We start from the raw sequence: 24,099 nt of genomic DNA on the forward strand, positions 1-24,099 counted from the left end.
ATTGGAGGGCTAACAGGGCAGAGCATCATGGTAATATTTATATTTTGAAAGTGGATTCTGATAGAAATAGAAGTCTTAAGACTTCACGTAGGGAGGGCTTTAAAAAACAGTTTCCTGGGGCTTCCCTGGTGGCGCAGTGGTTGGGAGTCCGCCTGCCGATGCAGGGGGCGCGGGTTCGTGCCCCGGTCCGGGAGGATCCCACGTGCCGCAGAGCGGCTGGGCCTGTGAGCCATGGCCGCTGGGCCTGCGCGTCTGGAGCCCGTGCCCCGCGATGGGAGGGGCCACGACAGTGAGAGGCCCGTGTACCGCAAAAAAAAAAAAAAAAAAAAAAAAAAAAAACAGTTTCCTGGGTCCCACACAAAACCAGTACAATAAGAATCTCTGAGGAGGATGCCCTGGGAATGGGTGGTCTGTAAATAGCTCAGATGATTTCTTTTCCCCCACAAGCTCTGTTGAGATATAATTGACATATAACTTTGTGTAAGTTTAAGGTGTACAACATGATGACTTGATATATGTCTATATTGTGAAATCATTACCACAGTGAGGTTAGTTAACACCTTTATCACCTAATTACCTAATTACCTTTTTGTATGTGTGTTTGGTGAGAACATATAAGACTTAGTCTTTCAGCAACTTTCTATTATGTAATACAGTATTGTTGACTATAGTCACCATGCTGTACATCAGATCCCCAGAATTTATTCATCTTACATCTGGAAGTTTATACCCTTTGACCAACATCTCCACATTTCTCCCATCCCCTAGCCTCTGGCAACCACTGTTCTACTCTCTGTTTTAATGAATTTTGACTGTTTACGGCTTTTTTAGATTCCTCACATAAGTGAGCTTATACAGTATTTTTCTTCCTCTGACTTATTTCCTTAACATAATGCTCTCATAGCATTTGCCCATGTTGTTGCAAAAGGCAGGATTTCCTTCTTTTTTTATGACTGAATAACATTCTTTTGTACATGTATATAGTTGGTCCTCCGTATCTGCAGATTCCACATCTGCAGATACAGAGGGTGGGTGTACTAGGTCATTTTATGAGGGACTTTAGCACCCTAGGATTTTCGTATCTTTAGTGGGTCCTGGAACCAATCCCCTGTGGATACTGAGAGATGACCACAACACATTTTCTTTACCCATTCATCTGTCGATGGACATTTAGGTTGTTTCTATGTCTTGGCTATTGTCACTAATGCTGCAAAGAACATAGGTGTGCAGATATCTCTTCAAGGCAGTGATTTCAGTTCCTTTATATATACCCAGCAGGTGATTTCTTATGCTGCCTGAATGGCAACTGTCTAAAAACCTGTGTTATATTTACATTTATTTTAAGGGAAAGGGAGTGACAAAAATTGAGATGCTGAGAGCCCCAATTAGGAGCTTTCAGCGGTCCAGATGAGGAGCAATGAGGGCCTGAAGTGGATCAGTGGCAGTGCTGATGGAGAGGAGGGGGCAAAGTCAAGAACCCCTTTTGAAATGGAAGTGTCGATAGGATGTTGGAGACCCTTTGGATATGGGGATGAGGAGGGAGTTGGAAGATGACTTGAAGGTACCACTCTGGGTGGCTGTGTGGATGGTGATGCTGTGAACCAGCGTGGGGAACACAGGAGGAATGGGAGGTAGAGAGCTGGATGCCTGCATACTGGGGAGGTTGATCAAAGGGGGTTGTCAGAGGTAATAATGAATTTAGTTTATGTATCCATTCCAGTTCCTTTTTTTTTTTTTTTTTTTTTTTTTTTTTTTTTTTTGCGGTATGCGGGCCTCTCACTGTTGTGGCCTCCCCCGCTGTGGAGCACAGGCTCCGGACGCGCAGGCTCAGCGGCCATGGCTCACGGGCCCAGCCGCTCCGCGGCATATGGGATCCTCCCAGACCGGGGCACGAACCCGTATCCCCTGCATCGGCAGGCGGACCCCCAACCACTTGCGCCACCAGGGAGGCCCCCCAATTCCTTATTTTTACCAATGAGGAAACGAGGCTCAGAATGGTGAAGTGGCTAATCTGAGGTCACAGAGCTAGTTGGTTAATAAAAAACCCTCTTGTTGTTTTTATGCCATCTAGAAGGTACACTGCTTGGTTATGCCCGCTGAGAGCATCTGGATAATACTAATTATCAAGTGAAAAATATTAAATACACACTATGGCTATGTTGCTGGTGTATGCTTTTAGCTGAGTCCATGACACCAAATGGGCCACTTCATGCAGTTGGAACAGAGGACCAGATGTTGATTTAATGGTGGTATCATAGGGGTAGAAGGCATGAAAACAGAAAGGGGCTGTAGGGATTGGCCAGAATAACTTCATTTTACAGATGAGAAAACTGAGTCTCGGGGAGAGAAATATAGTTGTCTAAGACTGCACTGGTAACGAGGCATTAAAATGAAGATGCCCTGTCTTCTGACCCATCAATTTAGTGCCTTCTGTGGGAGGTTATCCAAATTATTACCACAAGCTTTGTGCTAACGTTTGTAAGGCAGTTGATTGCTCCGTCGTTTAATATCCCTTGAGGCTGAGAACTGAATCACTAGCCACATCTACATGGCTATGGAGTGTGTGCTTAGAGACTACAAGAAATGGGGACTTACATGGTGACCTGGATCATTTTTGGTCCATGCATCCAGTATAACACTTCTTAGTTTAGAAGTTCCTCAAGGACAAAAATTCTGTATCTGCAGCACAAAGCACAGAACCTGGATCATATTATTCAGGAAATGTGTGTCGAATCAGTGATTTAACTCCAATGGCATTTTTTTGAACTACAGTCTTTTTTTTTTTTTAAGTAAATCACCTATGATAGTTTCATCAGGTCTGTACTTTGTCCATATGTAGGCACTCACGAAGAGTCACATGGTTCTCATTCTTTTCTTAAGAAACAGCAGACAGGGCTGTCAGCTGACAAAGGCAGGATAAAATGAGTGCTGGAAAGGCCCTGGGCTGAATGTGACCTCTTGCTAGAATGCCAAAAATACAAACTTTCCAAGTCTCCTGGCCCAGTGACCTCAATATACAAAGGTCTTTTCTTTCTAGAAGCAAGCTTTTTTCTTCCTGTTTCTGATCTGACACACATACCCTCACAAACTCAAACACACACACACAATCCCTATGAAGGTATAAGCCTATAGTGTGCTTTTTTGCATAGTCTTAAAAATGACCTTTTGCCATATATTGGAAATGTAAAATCTTTCTTCTTGAGGGCTGCCTTACTCTACTATGAAAACCCCTGGACAAGCAGATTATTGAATAACCCATGACTTTGCCCTTCATCTGATTAGTTCCCTGAAAGGGATCATAAGACATCCTTAAAAAGCCTAGAGGCCTTCAGAGTTCTGAATGATAACAGAGGGCCTTTTTCCCCTATCTTCCTGAAATGTCATGGCCACCCTGATCAGTATCAAAGGAAATCACTGTATGCATAAGGAACTAAAAAAAAAAAAAATGAAATTAAGAACTCATTGGAAAAAATGAAAGTTCATCTGTGGGTTTTTTGTCATATGAGGAGTATTATACCACTTTCTTTCATTGACTAGATGACTGTGGGAAATTTTTTAAAATGCTGGTATAACCCATGTAAGAAATATTTTCGGATGGACATGAGCTGGCCCTGACAAAGTGTTCTTCTTTCCAGTGATACATGCTTGAGCACACAGGCTCACTCACTAGGATAGGAAGCCTTGACCTTCATGCATTTTCATGAAGTGCTTACGGATCAGTTTCTCTTACAATCCACAATGCTAATGCCAGTGTGAACATGACCTACAAAAGAACTTGATAACTTGAATTAAAACTCACTGTCACAAAACCTTGAACACAAACTTAAGTGTAAAGCGTTCTTAAATGTTTGTTGACCTATATGTTCTTAGATACATGCCAGTTTCAGCATTTTATTTTTTTAAGATAAGTTGGCTTATTCAATACACATTTAACTTTGTTTTAATTTCTAAAACTTCATAAGACTCTGAACACAAAGAAATTCCCAAATCAGAATTTAAAAACTTTGGTCATACACTTCGGGAGTTTTGGGTTCAGAAAATATAAACCCAGTCTTCAACAGCTCCTGTCTTCAGCAACTACTAGTGGATAGACTTATAAGCAATAGGATTTTGTTCGTTTTGGTTGATCAGCTCAAATTCCTGTAATTTTCTTTCATAAACTCTGGTCTAGAACTCTGATTTCACTACCTTTGTCATATTGTCTTTCATAATTTTTAATATGCTGAAGAAAGGGAGGGAAAACTCAAGTACCAACGAGTAGTAAGGGACTGTGCTGGATGTTTCACATGTGTTAATTTAGTTCATCCACATAACAACCCTGTGAGGTGCATATTATTACTGCCATTTTGCAGATGAGGAAGGCTAAACTTAGTGTGTTTAAGAAATTTGCCAGCATTCATTTAGAAAATTAAGAATCAGGGCAAAACTGATTCTAGCTGATTGGTCTAAGACTAATCCATTTATTTATTTCTTTGTTTGTTTATTTCTATGTCAGGGTACTTTCCTTATCCCATAGACTATAGACTAGTTAAGGGTAAAGGCCCTCAAGTTCACTGTTGTAATCCTAGCATGTAGCTCAGAGACTGGCACTGATGCATAAATATCTGTTATCTGTTCAGTTGAGTTGAATGGGACACTCCTGGTATATAAACCTGGGGGATAGATAGTATAAGACTATGGCTCAGTGGTTAAGTGTATTCAATGTTGGTAAATGACTATGGGCTCTGGATTCAAAAAGCTCAGATTTGAATTGTAACTTCTTAAGCTTACCATCTGTATAGTTTGAACAAGTTACTTAGCCATATTGTTCTCAAATTTGTCACTTTAAAATGGGCCTAATAATTGTACCTTAATGATAATTTATGGGAATCACATCACTGATGGTTAGTGAACATACAATAAATGCTAGCTATTACTGTTATTCTTGATTGACGTTGACTGTGGATGCCTTTGTAACATACTAATCTATCGTCCCACTAAAATGTAAGCTCCACGATGGTAAGGATTTTCATGTTTTAATCATTGTATCCCAAGTATTTAGAACAATGTTGTCCAATAGAACATTCTATGATAATGGAAATGTTCTATCTTGGAGTGGCTAATACTGTAGCCACTAACCACATGTGGTTATTGAACACTTGAAATGTAGCTAGCTAGTGTGACTGAGGAACTGAATTTTTAATTTTATTTAGTTTTAATTAATTTAAACTGAAGTAGCCACATGTGGCTAGTGGGATACTGTATTAGCACAGTTCTGGAATGTTACATGGTACACAGACATTTCAATAAATACTTATTAAATGAATGAATCCCCTCAGGACTCAAAGATCAAAAACAGAGCTGCCTGACGGCATATTTAGTGCATTCTTTAAAGATAAGCAATGAAGCACTTTACTGAGTGGTCTGCTCATATGAGGTCTTATTGGGTTCCCATGTATGATTCAGTTTACAACTGTAATGTGTTTTTGATTTCTATTTCTTTTTGGTGATAGGTCAAGAAAGATTTGGAAACATGACGAGGGTCTATTACCGAGAAGCTATGGGTGCATTTATTGTCTTCGATGTCACCAGGCCAGCTACATTTGAAGCAGTGACAAAGTGGAAAAATGATTTGGACTCAAAGTTAAGTCTCCCTAATGGCAAACCAGTGTCAGTGGTTTTGTTGGCCAACAAATGTGACCAGGGGAAAGATGTGCTCATGAACAATGGCCTCAAGATGGACCAGTTCTGCAAGGAACATGGTTTCGTAGGATGGTTTGAAACATCAGCAAAGGTAATGTGACCTTGAAGGATAAACTTATTGTAGGCATGATTCACAAAGAAAATGGCATATAATCATTGTCATTATCATCATGTTAATAGTATGTGTTCGTTTAGTGATTTATAGTTCCCAAACTGCTTTAAGCTCTTTCTCATTTCAAGGGGATGAGTGGAACTATTATCCACAATTTAAGATGACAGTGGGTAAGGCAGCAAAGCAACTTGTGCCTGATCACATTGCTAATGTTTAATAACCGTGTTCATTTATTGAGGGCTTAATTTGTGTCAGGCATGCTTTTTGTGCATTTTCTCATTTGGTCCTCACAGCAACCCTGTTAGGTGAGTGTGGTTTTAGAGTCAATGAAAGAAATGGGCCTCACATTCAGTGTCACTGCTTCATTCAAGTATGAATTAGTTTACCCCAGCAACACTTATTATGTTCTTTTGTATGCTGGGGATTGTGCTTGGCCCTAGAAATGAAAAGACAGCAAGAACACAGAACTAGCACATTGGGAATGCCAGAAGAGTGGGGTGAGAAAGTAAATGGCAAATTCCAATGTGAAGAACATAGTGTGGCTTGGTACTGCTCACTCTCCTGGGTGGTAGAGGAGTAGCAGGAAGTGGGGCAGCGTCAGGGCTGGAAGATGCAGGATCCAGTGCGGCACGGTGAGGGGTTTTACACTTCCCATTAGGCCCTATGCTGTGATCTGACGTGTCGGGGGCACAATTTTTTCTCTACTCCGTTTTGTCTCTGTTTATATTTTTGTATCTCAGTATCAGAGAGAAAAATAGTATCATCATGAATGTTGAAAAACTTTTTAAAAAGCATGAATTAAAAGTAAATGGTTTACTACATTTTTCTGTGCACATATAAATATATATGCACATTTTACATTATTAAGATTGCATTCTGCATAGCTTTATATCACTATTTTTCCATTTTTATTTATTTGTGGAACACACATATTGAATACTTGTGGAGCACAGGCACTGCGCTAGTTGTCTGGGATTCAGCTGTGAATAAGATAGGCATTGTCTCTGCACTTATGGAAGTTCACACTTAGGCCTTGTTGTGAACATTTGTGCACATCACTAGAGAATGGCTGGAAAATATAGCTTGGATGGGCATCATTCAAATAGGCTGGGGAGGAGCCTCTGACTGGTTTTACAGAGGGTAGAATGGTCAGATTTGCCCTGGGGACTATGGAAAGGTAGATTGGAGGCAAGTAAACCTGGAGACAGAGCCACATGGTAGTTATTGTATTCCTACGGGAAAATGACAAAGCCTTGAATTAAGGTAATGGCTTTAGAGATTACAAAGAAAAACCTGATATGAGAATATCACTAAAGTGTAAACACCAGCAGGAGTAAGCAGCCACTTGGGGTGGGATGTGATGGAGAAGGAGGAAAAGGTGGTGGTGCCTCTTTATTTTGTCATAGTTGGGATGTTCCTTTGTTTCAGCTGTTTCATGGAGAGTCTCAGTGCCTGCCTTCTCTCAGTGCTGTCTCTAAATTGGCCTTATGTTTAGATATTTTTACTTCTCCGTTCCTTGTTTTCCTTCTTGAGGCCCCAGTGTGCTTGTAGGTTTTTCCCCTTCTTTCCTTTTAAAATCCTTTGTTTCCCCTCTTTTTTTAGGATTTTTTTTCCTTTGATTCAGAACACAGTATCTGTCAGTTTCTACTTCTTGGCTGTCATTGAACTTTTTGGTTTGTTTGTTTGAAGAATTTATTGTTGTAAAGAGAGATTGGTCAAGCAACATTCACAGATATGATTCAGTTATAGAAATTTAAGAAATATTCCATTTTTAAGAGACTGATTGTTGGATGTTAGTCCGGCTTTTTAAAAAATTCCAAAATGTGGGTGAATTCATCCATTCACCTATTCCTTAGCTCCATACTTTGAAGCCTCCAGGCACAGGGGTAAAAGAGTAGAATTTTGGAGAACTCCTTTTCTTAATTGGTTATCTTACATCTGGAGGGCAGTCTATATTGAATGACATTTATTTTTTATTTTTCCTTGGAGTTTCATTGATTTACAATGTTGTATTAGTTTCTGCTGTACCGCAAAGTGAATCAGTTATACATATACATATATCCACTCTTTGTTAGGTTCTATTCCTATATAGGTCATTACTGAGTACTGAGTAGAATTCTCTGTGCTATATAGTAGGTTCTTATTAGTTATCTATTTTATATATAGTATATAAATAGTATATATAGTGTGTATATGTCAATCCCAATCTCCCAGTTTATCCCCTCCCTTCCCCCTTGGTAACCATAAGTTTGTTTTCTACATCTGTGATTCTATTTCTGCTTTGTAAATAGGTTCATTTGTACCATTTTTTTTAGAGTCTGCATATAACCAATATTGTATGACATTTGTCTTTCTCTGTCTGACTTCACTCAGTATGACAATCTCTAGGTCCATCCATTGAATGACTCATATTTATATGAGGAGGGGAGTCTTCCATCATTCATTCATTCATTCATTCATTCAACAAATGTTATGGAACACCAGTTATGTACCAGGCACTGGGAATAGAGAAACTTACAAAACAGACAGAATCCTGACTTCATGTATAACAGTAACAACAAAACATAAGTAAAATTGGGGGGGGGGGGCAGGGGTGGGCTGATGGATAGCCAGTAAGTGCTAACAGGAAAATAAAAGGAAGGAAGACACCTATACATTTGTGGGGAGGGTTGAAATTGCTTGTGGGACAAAGGACGTTCTGGACTTTTTCTTTCACCTCACTCTGACATTCCTTGCACAACAATTACAGTGTCAAACTCTGCTTAAGGGCATGATGTTCATTAACTTAAGGCCTGGCTGACCCGCCATGTACTTAGATACTGGATTTCTAATCCTCTAAATCCCTGCAAGTGTAAACTTTGAAGAGAAGCTTTGTATGGAGAGAGGGTGGAGGGAATTCCACAAGGCACTGAACTGCTAATACGACCAAGAGGGTACAAGGCCTCATTGTGAAAGGTAGAACCCACATTTCTCTTTCCTCCAGACATACTGCTGTTGAAATTGTCCTTCTGAATGTCTTAATAATGAAAATGGCTTCCCGGTGCCAAGTTAGTATTCAAAGTTGACACCTAGACACGCAGGAACAATACTGCAGCGTTGACAAGCTGGAGTGTCAAATGGTTCAAAAAGTCTTTTTTTGAAAAAAGATCTCTGATAAAGCTCTACTTACTTTCTGAGGATAGTATTTCAGCATGTACAAAACAGAGGCCCAGATCAAACCGTCTGTCTGAAGCTAAGATGGCAGCATTTGGAGACAGCTACCAATTCATTTGTTGATTACCTTTGGGATCAGGGAACATTTCCCATAAAGATCTTTCTCTTAGAAAGTGAATCTCCTAACAACGAAAGTCCTCTTGAGTGACATCATAGTCAGTCTGGTGATAAACATCTGATTTCCTTTTTTTACGTTTCCAAAACTTCTAATGAGCCAAAGTCCACAACGTCTGGCTTTGTCCTCATGGCCACATCCTGGAGAAATCCTGTGGGTATATCAGCTCAGCCATACCTGAAGCTGAAACTAGCAGGGTGTTGAAGGAGTTTGTCACTGAGACCAGCCTCCTTCTTGCTGCTGACCCCACTGCCAAGGGAAATTTACCCTCTTGCTCTTCAATCTTCTAAAGAAACTTTCCACAAGAATTTTCCTGCCTGTGCTGTTGCTGGAATAATCGTGGTAGCCTCTGGCTGTGAATTAAGAGAGAAAAAATAAAAAATAAATGTATGCTAGCATCTCTGATTTTTCACATCATCTCTTCAAATATTAAAAACCAAAGGAAAGAAAAGAAAAAGAGTCTCTCTTAAGTCAGATTTTCTTTAGTTTTCAACCTTTGCATTCTTTCCTTTTCTTAGCCGTGTTTAGTTGAATTCTGCCTGGGGATTCACTAGGGCCAGGAAATATATAACTGGGGTGATCATATGTCCCATTTTATGGAGCATTCCTTGTTTATGCCTGTGGTCCTAGCATAATTATTAATAACCCCCCCATTTCTGGTCCGTAATTTAATTTACATGGTCAGCCTATAGATCAGGATCTCTGATACGTCTGTCTCACTGTCCTCATCATATTTAACTCTAATAATGGCTCTTTTATGCATTCCTGTGCCCAAGCTCAGTCTTTATAATATGTTTTGGCAGATTTGTCTATTTAGAATGAGGGCCCTGGTCTGCTCTTGTTGGTGCATTCCCAAGATTGAGAATCCTGTCTTTCGGGTCCATCTCAATGGCTGATGGGGCCCTGAGACCTTCTGGCCCATTTACCTGGTGCTCTCTTGGTGCCCATTGCCTGAATCTCCACCAGCTACTTCCTTTGGATTCACTCTGGCCACATCCAACTACCTTTTAGAGTTGTTGTGAGATTAAGTGACAGAATGTACGTGGGGTCTCTGATGTGTTACATCTGATCCCACCATACACACATACCACATTATCTCTGTCACCTGTCCCCACAGCCCATCTGCCAGTCTGGGTGTCCCCATCTGTACCTGGCTCTGGTGCACACAATACATGCACTCAGAGGAAGGGTCTGTTTCTATATCTCAGCCCTTCCCAGGCTGCTCCATCTTGTTCTTATGCTGTGGTGGTTCCCATGTGGTTGTGTTCAGAAACAGGACACCAGGAAAATGCCAGTGTAGATGGGAAGTAATGGGGCAAGTAGGATCTACCCAAGCAGTGATGAGAACAACAATCACAGAGAGAACTGCAGTGCCCTCTAGTCATGCAGCTTCCACCTCATGCCTTACTCCAGGCAGATTTCCTTGTCTGTTTCTACCCTATTTATAGTGACTTTTAGGCCCACCTCAGAACGTTCTAAGATCAATGGGTGCCCTAGAAGACACTTTCTAACATTAAACTCCATTGAAGTTTAGTCTCTTCCCTGGAGCTAAAAAGAAAGATGTTGATGTGTGTCCTGCTAAGGGAAGGAATATACCCACTAGTGTTCTCTGTAAGAAGTTATAGTTTTTTAGAGGGAGGAGTAGGTGTTTCACAGTGTAGTGGACATTTGTCATGTGTTTTGGGTTTCCAGTAACTGTTAAACACATTTGCTATCTTTGGGGAACTTCTAGCCATGGGAGGCTCACCTCCCCAGGAAGAGTCCATAAAACTTTCTTCCTCTGCTTTATTTGCAGCTAGGGCACAGGCATATGACCTAGATTCCATAGATCATACTGATTCAGAAGTGAGCAACTAGAGGAAGAGGGTGCAATGCAGAACCCATTTTTTTTCTGGGGAGGTTGGTGGCAGAAAAGACCTCCATCCTTGGGAGATAGCAGAGTTTGCTGAGTCCTATGCTTGACACAGAAACAGGATCACTGCTGGCCCCAGGAACAGTTGCATTCAAGTTGAATTCCTTGGAGCTTTGCGGATTACAGGACCTAGTGCTCAGTGGTAGCTGGCAGCAGTGTCCTCATCACGCCTGTTCTATGTAGGATCTGAGTTTCTGGAAGCTTAGGCTCCATCCGGTTTCTCTAGACTACTGTTTCTGTAGCCTACTGAGTAATTCTGCAAGCTACCCAACATCCCTTGAATAAATGACTTCATGTTTAGCCAGCATCGGCTTCTGAATCTTGTGACTGAGAATCTGGATTAATATACATGGTCAAATGCATTTAAGAAATCCAGCTTCACTGTCCCCCTTGCTGTAGGACTTCTCAGGCCTTTGATATCCTATGTGCATACTGAATCTCCAGTAATAAAAATGGCTATGTTTCTTGCTGTTTGCTGTACGTTAACTTTATGTACAGATTTTTACGTGTATGAACTCATTCAGTCCTTAGCGTGATCCTATAGAATAGGTTATTATTATTGTTACCATTTTAAAAAAAAGTTGAGACTTAGGTGATTTCCCTAAAACCATAGAGTTACTACCTTATTTCTTTGATTCTAACTTATGCTTTTTGTTCCTTCCTATGTTAACATTTCAGAATCAAGGTATGTCCTCTAGTCAGTGTGTATCTCTAAAATGATGGTGTGTCATACATATAATAGTTTTTTTCACTATCTCCTCCAAAAGGGGACTATACCATGCAGCAGTTTGTAAATGTTTTTGGCCACATAGAACACTTAACAAACTAATAGAACACGCTTAGGAAATACTGGCCTAGAATTATCTTTTAAAGGGAAAGTCTTCTGTATTCCATTGTTTAGTGAGCTTTTTCCATTATTATTATTATTTTTAAATTGCTATGAAAGCTAAAATATGCAACAGTTAAGTAGCTAGTTTTCTAGAAGCTGCTTGAATGGTAGGATCACACATCATTTCTTCTTATAGGCTTTTAGAAAAAATATATAATGCATTTATACAAACTGGAAATGCATAGATAATTGCACTTGAGTATGGGTAGACAGTTATTCTAAGTCCTTTTTTAATCATTTTTTTTTAATCTTTTTATTTTTAATTTGGGTAGTAGGCCATTTCTTGTTATTCCCAATTTTTAAATGTCAATCCATGAAAAAATTCTTGATAGTCACTGGTGCATTCATTGATTCAACACAATTTGTATTGAATGACTATTCAGGTCTGTGCTGTGAACAATGTGTATTAAGCCTTTTCTGGATTCAGAGAATACTATTATGTGCCTGTTCCTCTTAAAATGCCAGAATTCCCTAAGGGAAGTAGATAGGCCACGTTTTAGGCATCCATCTCCAAAGACTTTAGATGGGGTTGTAGGATGTGCCTCCCCTGACTTAACTGGGACACAGCACATTTAACCTTATTTTTTTAGCCGATCTGCGTAGAGCTAGTTGTACTTAGGAACATAAAAGGAAGGGCCCAATCTAAAAATGCAAAACCAGAGCAGAGTTAGAAGGTATCATTAAAGGAAATGATGGCAATGGTTAACAGTCATGAGCATTTCATATAATGACCACTAGTGTGTAGTACAGCTGTTTGAATCATCGTTTTTGACAGATTCTTAATGCCCTGCATGAAAAATGGAATCATTTCTTGAAATTGAGAGTAGCTTAGGTACAAGAGTCTCAAATTCAAGCAACTTACCTGCTTAGGAATCAGTATAAATTAAGAATAACATTTTAATTTTTATCTTTAGCTAATTGGTTCTCCAGAGGTCTTCTAGGTCTATGCTAATAATTTGCTAGATAATATGAGATCCAATTATGACTAAGACATTGTAGGAAAATAGAAACAGACGCTCAGAGGCTATAACCACAGCTTGGTGTGCAGGAGGCAGGAGTTGCATTTGTCATCCTCTCCTGCATGGTTCACATTTTCATTACCTACAGCCCAGGTCCTTCCTGTTTCGTGCTTAGACAACTTTAAATAGTCTCCAGACCTCGTTCATGGTAGTCTGTACAGCATGGTGCTAAAAACTCAACCTATCCAAGGAATCACTTTGATTTCATCACAGTCTAGTTCAAGAATCTTCTGTAAGCTCTACTTCTTGATTCAGATTTAGACACATAAGAATGTAAATGGATACAGCCACTATGGAGAACAGTATGGAGGTTCCTTAAAAAACTAAAAACAGAACTACCATATTACCCAACAATCCCACTACTGGGCATATACCCAGAGAAAACCATAATTCAAAAGGAGACATGTACCACAATGTTCATCGCAGCTCTATTTACAGTAGCCAGGACATGGAAGCAACCGAAGTGTCCATCAACAGATGAATGGATAAAGAAGATGTGGCACATATATACAATGGAATATTACTCAGCCATAGAAATGAAATTGAACTATTTGTAGTGAGGTGGATGGACCTAGAATCTGTTATACAGAATGAAGCAAGTCAGAAAGAGAAAAACAAATACCATATGGTGACACATATGGAATCTAAAAAAAAAAAAAAATGGTACTGATGAACCTAGGGGTAGGACAGGAATAAAGACGCAGACATAGAGAATGGACTTGAGGACACAGGGAGGGGGAAGGGTAAGCTGGGACGAAGTGAGAGAGTAGCATTGACATATATACACTACGAATTGTAAAATAGATACCTAGTGGGAAGCAGCCGCATAGCACGGGAGATCAGCTCAGTGCTTTGTGACCACCTAGAGGGGTGGGATAGGGAGGGTGGGAGGGAGACGCAAGAGGGAGGGGATATGGAGATATATGTATACGTATAGCTGATTCACTTTGTTATACAGCAGAAACTAATGCACCATTGTAAAGCAATTATACTCCAATATAGATGTTAAAAAAAACAAAACAAATTTAGACATCTGAAAACAGGAGTTAGCAAGCTATTACCTGTGGACCAAATGTGGCCTGCCCTTATTTCATAAATAAAGTGTTGTCAGAACACAGCCATGCTCATTGGTGCACATGTTATCTTTGGGTGCTTTTCCATTACATCTGCAGAGTTGAGTAGTTGCAACAGAGGCCCGATGGCTTTCAAAGCCTGAACTCTTTACCATCTGATCTGGCCATCTACTCATTAAAGTTTGCCACTGATGTCTTACAATAGCATTTAGCTTCTCTTTTGTGCTTGTGGCTTTACATGCAATAGCTCATCCTTGAAACAGTCTTGTAAGTACTTTTATTAGTCCTGTTTTACAGATGAGGGGATTAAAGTTTAAATTGGAGAACATAAATGACTAGCTAAAGATCTCATAGTTGGTAGGTAGTAAAGTTGGGATTTCAAGCTAGATGTGCTCATAGTACACCCAGCCACCACACTGCACTATCGTATAGCCTTTTCCAATCTGGTCTAATTATACAATAACTATTTATGGAGGAACTGATACACGGTTGACCAGGGATTGGGATAGATAGATAGATAGATAGTTAAGGTAAAATGTAGCCTGGTCTCTGAAAGTTTAAAGTCTAATGACACATACAGAGACATGTAAATAGGTCTTCCAGGAAATGTAACAAAGTAGAGCAATTCACCTGGAATTATTGAAGGGACTGAATAATGAAGGGGCCTTTTCTCACATGTACATTGCCAGTCACTTGCCTTTCCCTCATCTCTGCACTTTTGTCCTGATATTCCCTTTGTATGGACTGTACAAGGCAGAGGCAGTTGCCATTCTTTGTTCATATTGTTTTGTCCAAACACATCCAGCTCTGGGTGTGAGACAGGAAGGGGAGAAACACCCCTGGCTTTAACAATAGGGAGTCTTTAGTAATTAATCATCAGTGGGCTCAAAGATAAGACACTTTACTTTCCAAATATCTTCTACCTCACAGAGATTCATGAGAACAAGCCTACAAGGAATCTTTGTTTTCAGGCAGGATCAAGACAGAGCTCATCCCTCCTCCAGAAAAGACCAGGCCCAATAAGGCACAGGCATATTTTTGTTAAATGATTGTTTTTAGTATTATTTAATTGTGATTCTTAACAGGGGTGATCTTGTCAATGACTAGAACTATTTTTGGTTGTCCTAACTGATCGGGGAGAGGAGGGTGCTACTCACATCAAGTGGGTAGAGGCCAGGGATGCTGCTAAACATCCTACAGTGCACAGTACACAGCCTCCCAACTCCCACCCCTGCAAAGAATGATTTGGCCCAAGACGTCAATAGTACTGAGGCTGCGAAACCCCAGATGTCATGCTTTATGTTAGAATTTTCTAAATCCTCTAAGGAAAAGGCACTAACTGAATAAAAGTTCCTGTTAGTTAGTTGGCAGTTTTAAGAAAAATCAAGTAGGGTGGTCTTTTGAGTTTTGTATGTTTACCAAGTATGCAATTGTATGAAAAAAGTTAGGAGTTAATTCTTGCCAAATGATGACTGCTGTTAGATTGTGGGATTGTGGGTGATTTTATTTTCATGTTTCTGGTTTCCATTTTTAAAAACATGTGATTATATTGCTTTTACAATGACAGAGATAAAATTATAAATAAAGACATAGACAAATAATAAAAAAGAAACTGTTGAGTCTTTGGGTTCAGGCTACTCTAGTCTATTAAGGATTCTCTGCCCGAGGATTTGATGCTAAGGGACATGGTCTGACACAAGGCAGAGTTTTGCCTTCTCTGTTCCCCACCCACCTAATACTTTAATCTCTGAATTTTAGCATTTCCAGTACTCATCTCCATGCCTTTTCACATGCAGTTCCTTCTGCCTTGATCCTTCTATGGTCTTCGCCTTAGGAAATTCCAGATTTTCCACATCTTTGTTCTCTTCCTACCCACACCATATAGCCTCTGCAGATTTCCTTAAGGGACTTCCTCTCTCCCACCTACATGTCTGGGGCACCAGTTAGATAGCTAACTGTTGGGCCAGCTTACATGTTGTGGCTCAGCCCTCTCTTCTGATAGATGGGCATTGCTTAGAGAGATGAGGCAGGGTGTGAGTCGCTCTGAGTGCTTGTGTCTTTCTGGTTCCAGAAAAACAACCCTGTCCTCGGCTGGACCCAGGCTCTAGCATCACCATGGATTTCTGAACCTGAGAAAGGCCCTGAGAAGCATGGAGGGGCACTTTGGCAGAGTATGGCGAGTGTGGGCTTGGATGCCATGTAGATAGGGGTCAGGCTTTTGCCTCAGACCCAAAGCTATGTGGCTTTGGGCCAAACCCTTAATCATGCTGAGCTTCCATTTCTCATATCAAAAATGGAGATAATACTTTATGGGGTTGTTATAAGAATCAGTGCTAATAAGCGTGAAATACCTGGAAGATTAGTATGCAATAAATGACTGGTCTTTCTAAAGAAAATACACGTGCATGCAAAAATTGCTCTCAGTTTCAGGGGCTTCCCAGACAATCCTGCCCACTGAAGCATGGACCCTGTTCTAGAGCCAGCCCATGTGCCTTCAATTGCTTAATTCCTCTCTAATGGTATCTTTAGAAAAATGTGTTAGAATTAGGGGATTCCTGGAGAAAAAGTTCTATTCAGGTAGAGCAGGAATTCTTTGTTGGGGTAGAGTGTCAGAACCAGGATGAAGGGACCAGGGAGCCTTTTCTCCTCAGATTTTTGCAAAATGTCTCTGTCAATGGTACACTGGCTGTCCACCAATCCCCTTTGAGGATCACTGTGTGTGATGAGAGATGTTGCCCCTGGGAATGTGTTGCTCTTCTGCATGGTCTGGAAACAGGAACCAAAAGCAGGAAAAATGATGAGCTTAGTTAGAGGAAATTGGAGACTGAAGGGAGGGAGGTATAAGCTCTATTCTAAAGGACAGAAGAAGAGTTCAGAAGGACTTGATGAGTTTCCTGGTGCCTATAAGAAAGGGAGCCAAAATTAGAGGCAGGGAGAGTCTGAAATCTTTGTAAGATTTCCATGTTTGCACTTTATTTTTTATTTTTTATTTTTGGCCGTGTTGGGGCTTCGTTTCTGTGCGAGGGCTTTCTCTAGTTGCGGCGAGCGGGGGCCACTCTTCATCGCAGTGCGCGGGCCTCTCACTATCGCGGCCTCTCTTGTTGCAGAGCACAGGCTCCAGATGCGCAGGCTCAGTAGTTGTGGCTCACGGGCCTAGTTGCTCTGCGGCATGTGGGATCTTCCCAGACCAGGGCTTGAACCCGTGTCCCCTGCATTGGCAGGCAGATTCTCAATGACTGCGCCACCAGGGAAGCCCCCATGTTTGCATTTTAAAAAAATCCTGTTCTATCTCCCCATCATAATTATTTCTGTAAAAATCTTTTAAGTAAAAAAGGCCTATCTTTCAGAATTTCAAAGATGGGAGGATGCTCCTGAGGTTCTATCCTATCTTGAGCTTAATCTGCAGCAGAGGTGAGCTGTATGGAAAAGTGTAGGTGAAGGAGGATGGAAAAAGCTAGTAGGATCCTGGTGCCTTTGGGAATGAAAATATTGCCTGGGTGCAGTGGAGTGCAGAGCATGATGGAATATGGTCTCTGGTCTTCACTACTAGACCACGGTTCCCATTCCCAGACTCAGGGAATGATTAAATACAATCAGACTCTGCTTCTGGAGTCAGATTTCTTCCTGGATCTCTACCTGCAGCCGTGACTTCTTTCCCAAACTTCAGACTTCCATGTCCCTCTGGATCTCTCCCTGGATCTCACCTAGACAGCTCTTCAAATCCAATATGTTGGAAACTGAATTTATTAGCTCTTCTGCAAATCAGGTCATCTGGTTAGGAGAACTTACATCCACCCAGACATCCAAGGCATATACCCATAGAAACAGGTTACTTATCCTTCAGAAACCCCAAGTTCCTGAGCAGAGAAACCCCCATAGTGAGGCTCTTCTCTGCCTCTCCAGGTCTTTCCCTGGCTACTTCATCCTTCCGTTCATGCCCTAGTGATACCACACTGCATCAAGTTCACATCTTGGAATTCCCCCTTCCTGGAACATGCTTCCTACACTTATTCACCTGTCTTTCACTCTTCCCCTGTCTTTCACTCTTCCTTCAGAACTAGGCTCAAGCATCATCTGTTACTGGCTCTCAGGTAGTCTCTCCTATCTCTTGCCACATATGTTAAACTTCTTTCTTTATGGACCTGGTCCCTGCGCTGCACTGTGAAATCCTCCTGGTTACCCACCAGCACGTTGGCTTGTACATGGTGGGTGATCACATGGTCAGTGTTTATTGGATGGAACAGAATGGTTTGCGGCACTGCTTTTCAAGCACTTATTCAGAAGATTCCTTTACCGTATTATACTTTTCCCTGCCCCTTGTGAGTTATTTCTGTCCTTAGAGAACTGTGCAGAAGCAGAAAAATTAATTTACTGCTGTATTTCCCAGGAGGACTCCACATTATGTAACTTCTTTTATCCAGAAAGCTCTCTAGACACTTGGCACAGCAGGGAGATTACAGTGCCCCACAGTGTGAAGCTGGAAGTAGAAAAGAAAAATGAAGATGAAGGAATCAGTCCCCCTTAGTGCCTTGGGCCCAAACTGGGAACTGCAGGATTCTTTGCATGGTGATTCCACATAGCATGCTGCAAGAATCTGCCATCAGCCTGTAGATTTTATTAGCCAGCTTATTCCTCCTTCACACCCGAGGACCAGAATTTAGTGGTTTCCTCCTCATTGAAATTCTCATAATCTTGTTTTACATGTACCTCTTGTTTCAGCTACTGTCATTTGAGCTGCACACAATATCATATTTGTCCTTTTTTTAAACTAATAAACAGAGTTCCAGAGAGGCTTTTCAATGATTTTCATTGCAGAAATGAGGCCTAGACTTCAGATCTAGTCTAGAACTCTGTACAATGATGGGATTCTTCAACAGAGCTGTACATCAGGAACACCTGAGGAGCTTGTTAAATGCATTTCAGATGCCTCGGCCCTACTCTCGGAGATGTCTGGAGGGGCATAGATTGTATGTTTTTGCAAAACAGTCCTTTGGTGATTTTGATGTGCACACTGGTTAAGATGCGTTGTGTTAGACTTTGTTCACTCACTCACTCATTCATTCATTTATTCATTCCTGGTGTATTCCTTGAATACCTACTGTGTATTCAGGTAGGCACTTTGCTAAGCACTGAGGCACTGGTGATAAAGGGCACAGTTTCTTCTCATTAAGAAGTTCTCAGTCTCCTGGAATAAAACCCATAAAAACAAATAATTACAATATAGTAAGAAGTTCCATTAAAACTGGTGGATTCGCTATATGACCCAGCAATCCCACTACTGGGCATATACCCTGAGAAAATCATAATTCAAAAAGAGTCATGTACCACAATGTTCATTGCAGCACTATTTACAATAGCCAGGACATGGAAGCAACCTAAGTGTCCGTCAACAGATGAATGGATAAAGAAGATGTGGCACATATATACAATGGAATATTACTCAGCCATAAAAAGAAACAAAATTGAGTTATTTGTAGTGAGTTGGATGGACTTAGAGTCTGTCATACAGAGTGAAGTAAGTCAGAAAGAGAAAAACAAATACCGTATGCTAACACATGTATATGGAATCTAAAAAAGAAAAATAATGGTACTGAAGAACCTAGGGGCAGGACAGAAAGTCACAGACAATGGACTTGAGGACACGGGGAGGGGGAAGGGTAAGCTGAGACGAAAGTGAGAGAGTGGCATGGACTTATATACACTACCAAATGTAAAATAGCTAGCTAATGGGAAGCACCCGCATAGCACAGGGAGATCAGCTTGGTGCTTTGTGGCCCCCTAGAGGGGTGGGTTAGGGAGGGTGGGAGGGAGATGCAAGAGGGAGGGGATATGGGGATGTATGTATATGTACAGCTGATTCACTTTGTTATACAACAGCAACTAACACAGCAATGTAAAGCAATTATACTGCAATAAAGATGTTAAAAAAACCAAAACTGGTGGATTCTATAAGAGCTGTGAGAGCACTTGAAGGAGAAGGTGTTACCTCTACCTGAGAATGAGGCAACTTCCTTGATATTTGATCTGAGTCACCCAGGCTAAGAGAATCCCCAGAGGAAGATCCAAGGGGACCACTGGGAGGAGCTCCTTTTTAACAGGTTTGTGCAGAGGTGCATATGGAAGCCACCTTCAGGAATCTGTGGGTGTCTTAAAATGCAAGGACGAGGCTTTTCATCTTTTTAAAACTTTTCTTTAAGGTAGAGTTTATTAATTAATTAATTAATTTTTGCTCTGTTGGGTCTTCGTTTCTGTGCAGACTCCAAACGCGCAGGCTCAGTAGTTGTGGCTCATGGGCCCAGTTGCTCCGCGGCATGTGGGATCCTCCCAGACCAGGGCTCGAACCCGTGTCCCCTGCATTGGCAGGCAGATTCTCAACCACTGCGCCACCAGGGAAGCCCAATGAGCTGAATAGTTGCAACTACTCAGAGTTGAGTAGTTGCGACAGAGGCCCGATGGCTTTCAAAGCCTGAACTCTTTACTTTTACTTTTTTTATTGAAATATAGTTGATTTACAGTGTTGTACTATTTACAATAGCCAAGGCATGGAAGCAACCTAAGTGTCCATCAAGGGATGAATGGATAAAGAAGATGTGGTATATATATGCAATGGAATATCACTCAGCCATAAAAAGAATGAAATAATGCCATTTGCAGCAACATGGATGGACCTAAAGATGATCATACTAAGTGAAGTGAGCCAGACAGAGGAAAACAAATATCATCTTTATCCTAAGATATCTAAGTAAGAACATGTCACTCTTGCAGTTACCTAGCTTTATTAGTCATCAGAAAATTGTCAATACAAGACCACAGAGACTTACTATTAAGAATAATAGTAAAAATGTATATTTATGAAATACATTCTTACTCTTCTTACCAGGCCTTGTTTTAAGTGCTTTATTGAAGCATTTCACTTACTTCCCCCAAACCATTGTGAACTAGGTGCTGTTATTATGTCCATTTTACAAATTAAGGAGCTGAGGCTTAGAGAAGTTAAATGATTTATGCAAGATCATATGGTTAGCAAGTGGCAGAGCCAGAATTAGAACCCAGGTCCCTCTGTTTGAAGTTCCTGTTATTTTTTCACTTCCATATGTCTACATAATAGTCTAATATTGCTATTCCTTGATGTGATACATTTAGACATACCCACTGATAACCCACTATACTAAATGAGGATTTACCTTTCTTACTTGACTGCTAACTCTCATCCCATTTTACCAGTAGATTTCTATCACTGCTTGTAGTTGAATTATAACAAAAATCATAGTATGTATCATGAGATAGGAAAACATTATTCACTCCCATAATTTGCCATCTTTCTTCCTTAGGGTTTTTGGAAAAATGTCCACCATATTATTTATTCTATCGAGACTACTTTTGTCCTGGTGGCCTCCATTCCAGAGTCCTCTATTTTCTTCATCCAATTTGACTGCCCTGGAGCCCCAACCCAGCTGTAATCCTGGGACTTTTCTTTGTCATTCTCCTGAGTAGGATAGCTTGCTGCCTGGGCCCCAGTTTTATATTCTTGTTTTACTGGAACATAACTTCCTGCAGCTGCTTAGGAAGAGCTGAATGGGCATTTCTGAGTCCTTGATATCTTCAAGAATGTGTATTTAACCCTCACACGATTTTAACTGTTTATATGGGTATAGAATTCTAGGTTGAAAATGATTTCCCCTATGCCTTGAAGACATTGCTCCATTGTAGTATAGCATTTAGTGTTGTGCTTTAGATGCTTCAGACCATTCTGGTTCTTAAATGTATGCTATTTTATTTTTTATGGCAGTTTTGGGGATTATCTCTTTACCTCTGGTTATTTCTTTGGTAGTTTTCCCCCCTTCCTATTTTTTTTTGTTTGTTTGTTGTTGTTGTTCTTTCTTTATGGAACTCCTAGTTTGGTGTAACTTTTTGAATTGAGTCTGTGAACCTACTACACTTTTTTTTCTCATATTTTCAGCAGTTTTTATTTTATTCCTTATATATTTTGACTTAATTCATATTATTTTATTATAATTTTTTATTTCAGCAATCATAGTTTTAATTTGGAAGAGATTTCCTATTTGCTGATTGTTCTTTTTTGTAGCATCCTATTCTTAGTTAAGGATGTAATAGCTTCCTGTATTTGTAAAGATACCAATTAGTTTCTTAACTTTTTTTTGGTTTGTTTCTCATATTACCTATTTCATTAGTTATTTTTCAGCCCATTTTGTTCTTCTCTTTTATGTTGATTGTTCCCCTTAAACATCTGCTGATTCTTGGAAGAGCATTCATGTTTAGAAACAAGACCATCAAAAGCAGATACCAAGCTCTGTGTGTATAAGTAGGCTTGTTGATTAGAGGCTACGTTGATTACTGACTAGTCGGTTTCACTTTAGGTTAGTAGTCACTGGAGACTCCTAGATGTCAGCTCTCAGAGGTTTTTTCTCAACAGAACTCTTTTCTCTGCTAAGGGTGAAGATGCAAGAGTTCTGTGAGGGGAAAAGTAATAGCCCAGCTGCCATATTGACAGACTTTTAATTAATTCCTTTTTCAATCCCATACCACCCACATGGGGAAATTAGTTGGTATGTCTTTAGTCTCAAGTCTTTTCTCTTTGGTTTATTCAGAAGTTAAACCAGTATTTGAATTGGGGTGTCGATGACTAGCTGCTGGTATTCTACATGGAAGTATGGGGAAGGGATGTGGTTGACATTTCCCATTCTGACCTTCAACTAGTCCTCCTGATTTCAACCACTCCCAATATTTGAGTCTTGGAACTCTTTTGGATTCTGTGGGAATTATTGAACTCTCTGATTGTTCATATCTCCCTCTACATACCTTATAGACCATGCTATGTACATCCTAGTAAATCTATTACTCTCCATTACTTTCAGATTTCTAAAAATGTGTTGAAATCTCTTGAATGCTGGTGCACATTTCCTCATTCTTTTAATTCTTGGGATTCTATTTGAAATATTTTGCTTCTTTGAACTTATTTTTTCAGAATTTTCGTAAAGAAAGTAAATAAATATATTCCCTCAGTCTGCTGTCTTTAACTGGAAGGTGCCCATGGTCTTTGACCTTTTGCTAATTGTTTATTTCTGACTCAATCTCAGCCATTATATAATTTAATTCATGACAGTTTCTTTTAAAATTAAGGTTATTTTATCTTCATTTTAAATGTGGAAACTGAAGTGCAGCAGGATTTAAGTCACTTACCCAAAGGAGTACCAGAGCTAGGATTTAAACTCAGGTCTGATTGATTCTGGATCTAGCTGGTGCTTTCTATCCCAGCTTTCTCCTTCTAAAAGAAAAACCATGGCAAAGGCTCTGTCTCCTCTCCCAAAACCATTGTCAGAACCTTCTGGAAGGGGTTGCTTCCTTGTTTCAGGAGGGGTTTTGTTAATGAGACATGTTTGCTTTCTCCCTTCTTGTGCTTCTTCATTTTCTTCAGTGTTGATTTTGTTTGTCCTTGTTTTGTGGTCCTTCACCTACTTTGATGTCTCTTGTGTGCCATCTCTGAAGCACCCTTAGATTTGTGGGCAGCAGCCCTGCCTTTCCAAGGCCTTGTTTCACCTCTGTCTGCTTCACTGACTAGTGAGGTATTGATTTCTTGGGAGAACTTGATGGCATTGGCGGGTGGGAATCAATAACCCATTAGACATAAGTGGAAAGTAACAGCAGCCGCTCCTCAGCACTCTGCTCACTGACCTAATGTACTGGGGTGCTGGTCAAAGATAAGGTTAGCTTGACGTGTCCAGGGGTATTCTGAAGTGATTAGATTGTTCTAGGAACAATGTAGCAAAGCCACTGACAGAAAAATCAAGAGCTTTAAATCCATGTCCTTGAACTAAATGAAGTGGAATCATTTTTGAGAATAAATTTGCCTGTCACAGGTTGCTTCAGGGGAAGGAAGTTCTGTTGAGAACTTTTCTAATTCTTGGGTCACTTTGAATTTTCTAGTGTAGGCATAATCTTTGTGAATCATAAGGCAAGTCATTTAGCTTTCATGTTCTTTAGGGTTTCCAAAATGAAAGAGAAGGTGGGTGTCAGCAGTGGATGCCTAGCATTACCTATACAGTGTGTTTCTGAAATATTGTGT

At 40.4% G+C, this 24,099-nt stretch overlaps 1 protein-coding gene across 1 annotated transcript in view; it reads left to right on the plus strand.

The window, feature by feature from the left end:
• Positions 1-24,099, plus strand: part of RAB38 (RAB38, member RAS oncogene family) — a 69,016-nt gene that overhangs the window by 18,221 nt on the left and 26,696 nt on the right. Inside the window, exon 2 of the mRNA XM_060105044.1 lies at positions 5,493-5,773. Coding sequence (XP_059961027.1) covers positions 5,493-5,773 — 281 coding nt within the window. The remainder of the gene's footprint in view (positions 1-5,492; positions 5,774-24,099) is intronic.

This window comes from Mesoplodon densirostris, chromosome 7, assembly GCF_025265405.1.
Source record: "Mesoplodon densirostris isolate mMesDen1 chromosome 7, mMesDen1 primary haplotype, whole genome shotgun sequence".
In the NCBI taxonomy this organism is placed as follows: Eukaryota; Metazoa; Chordata; class Mammalia; order Artiodactyla; family Ziphiidae; genus Mesoplodon; species Mesoplodon densirostris.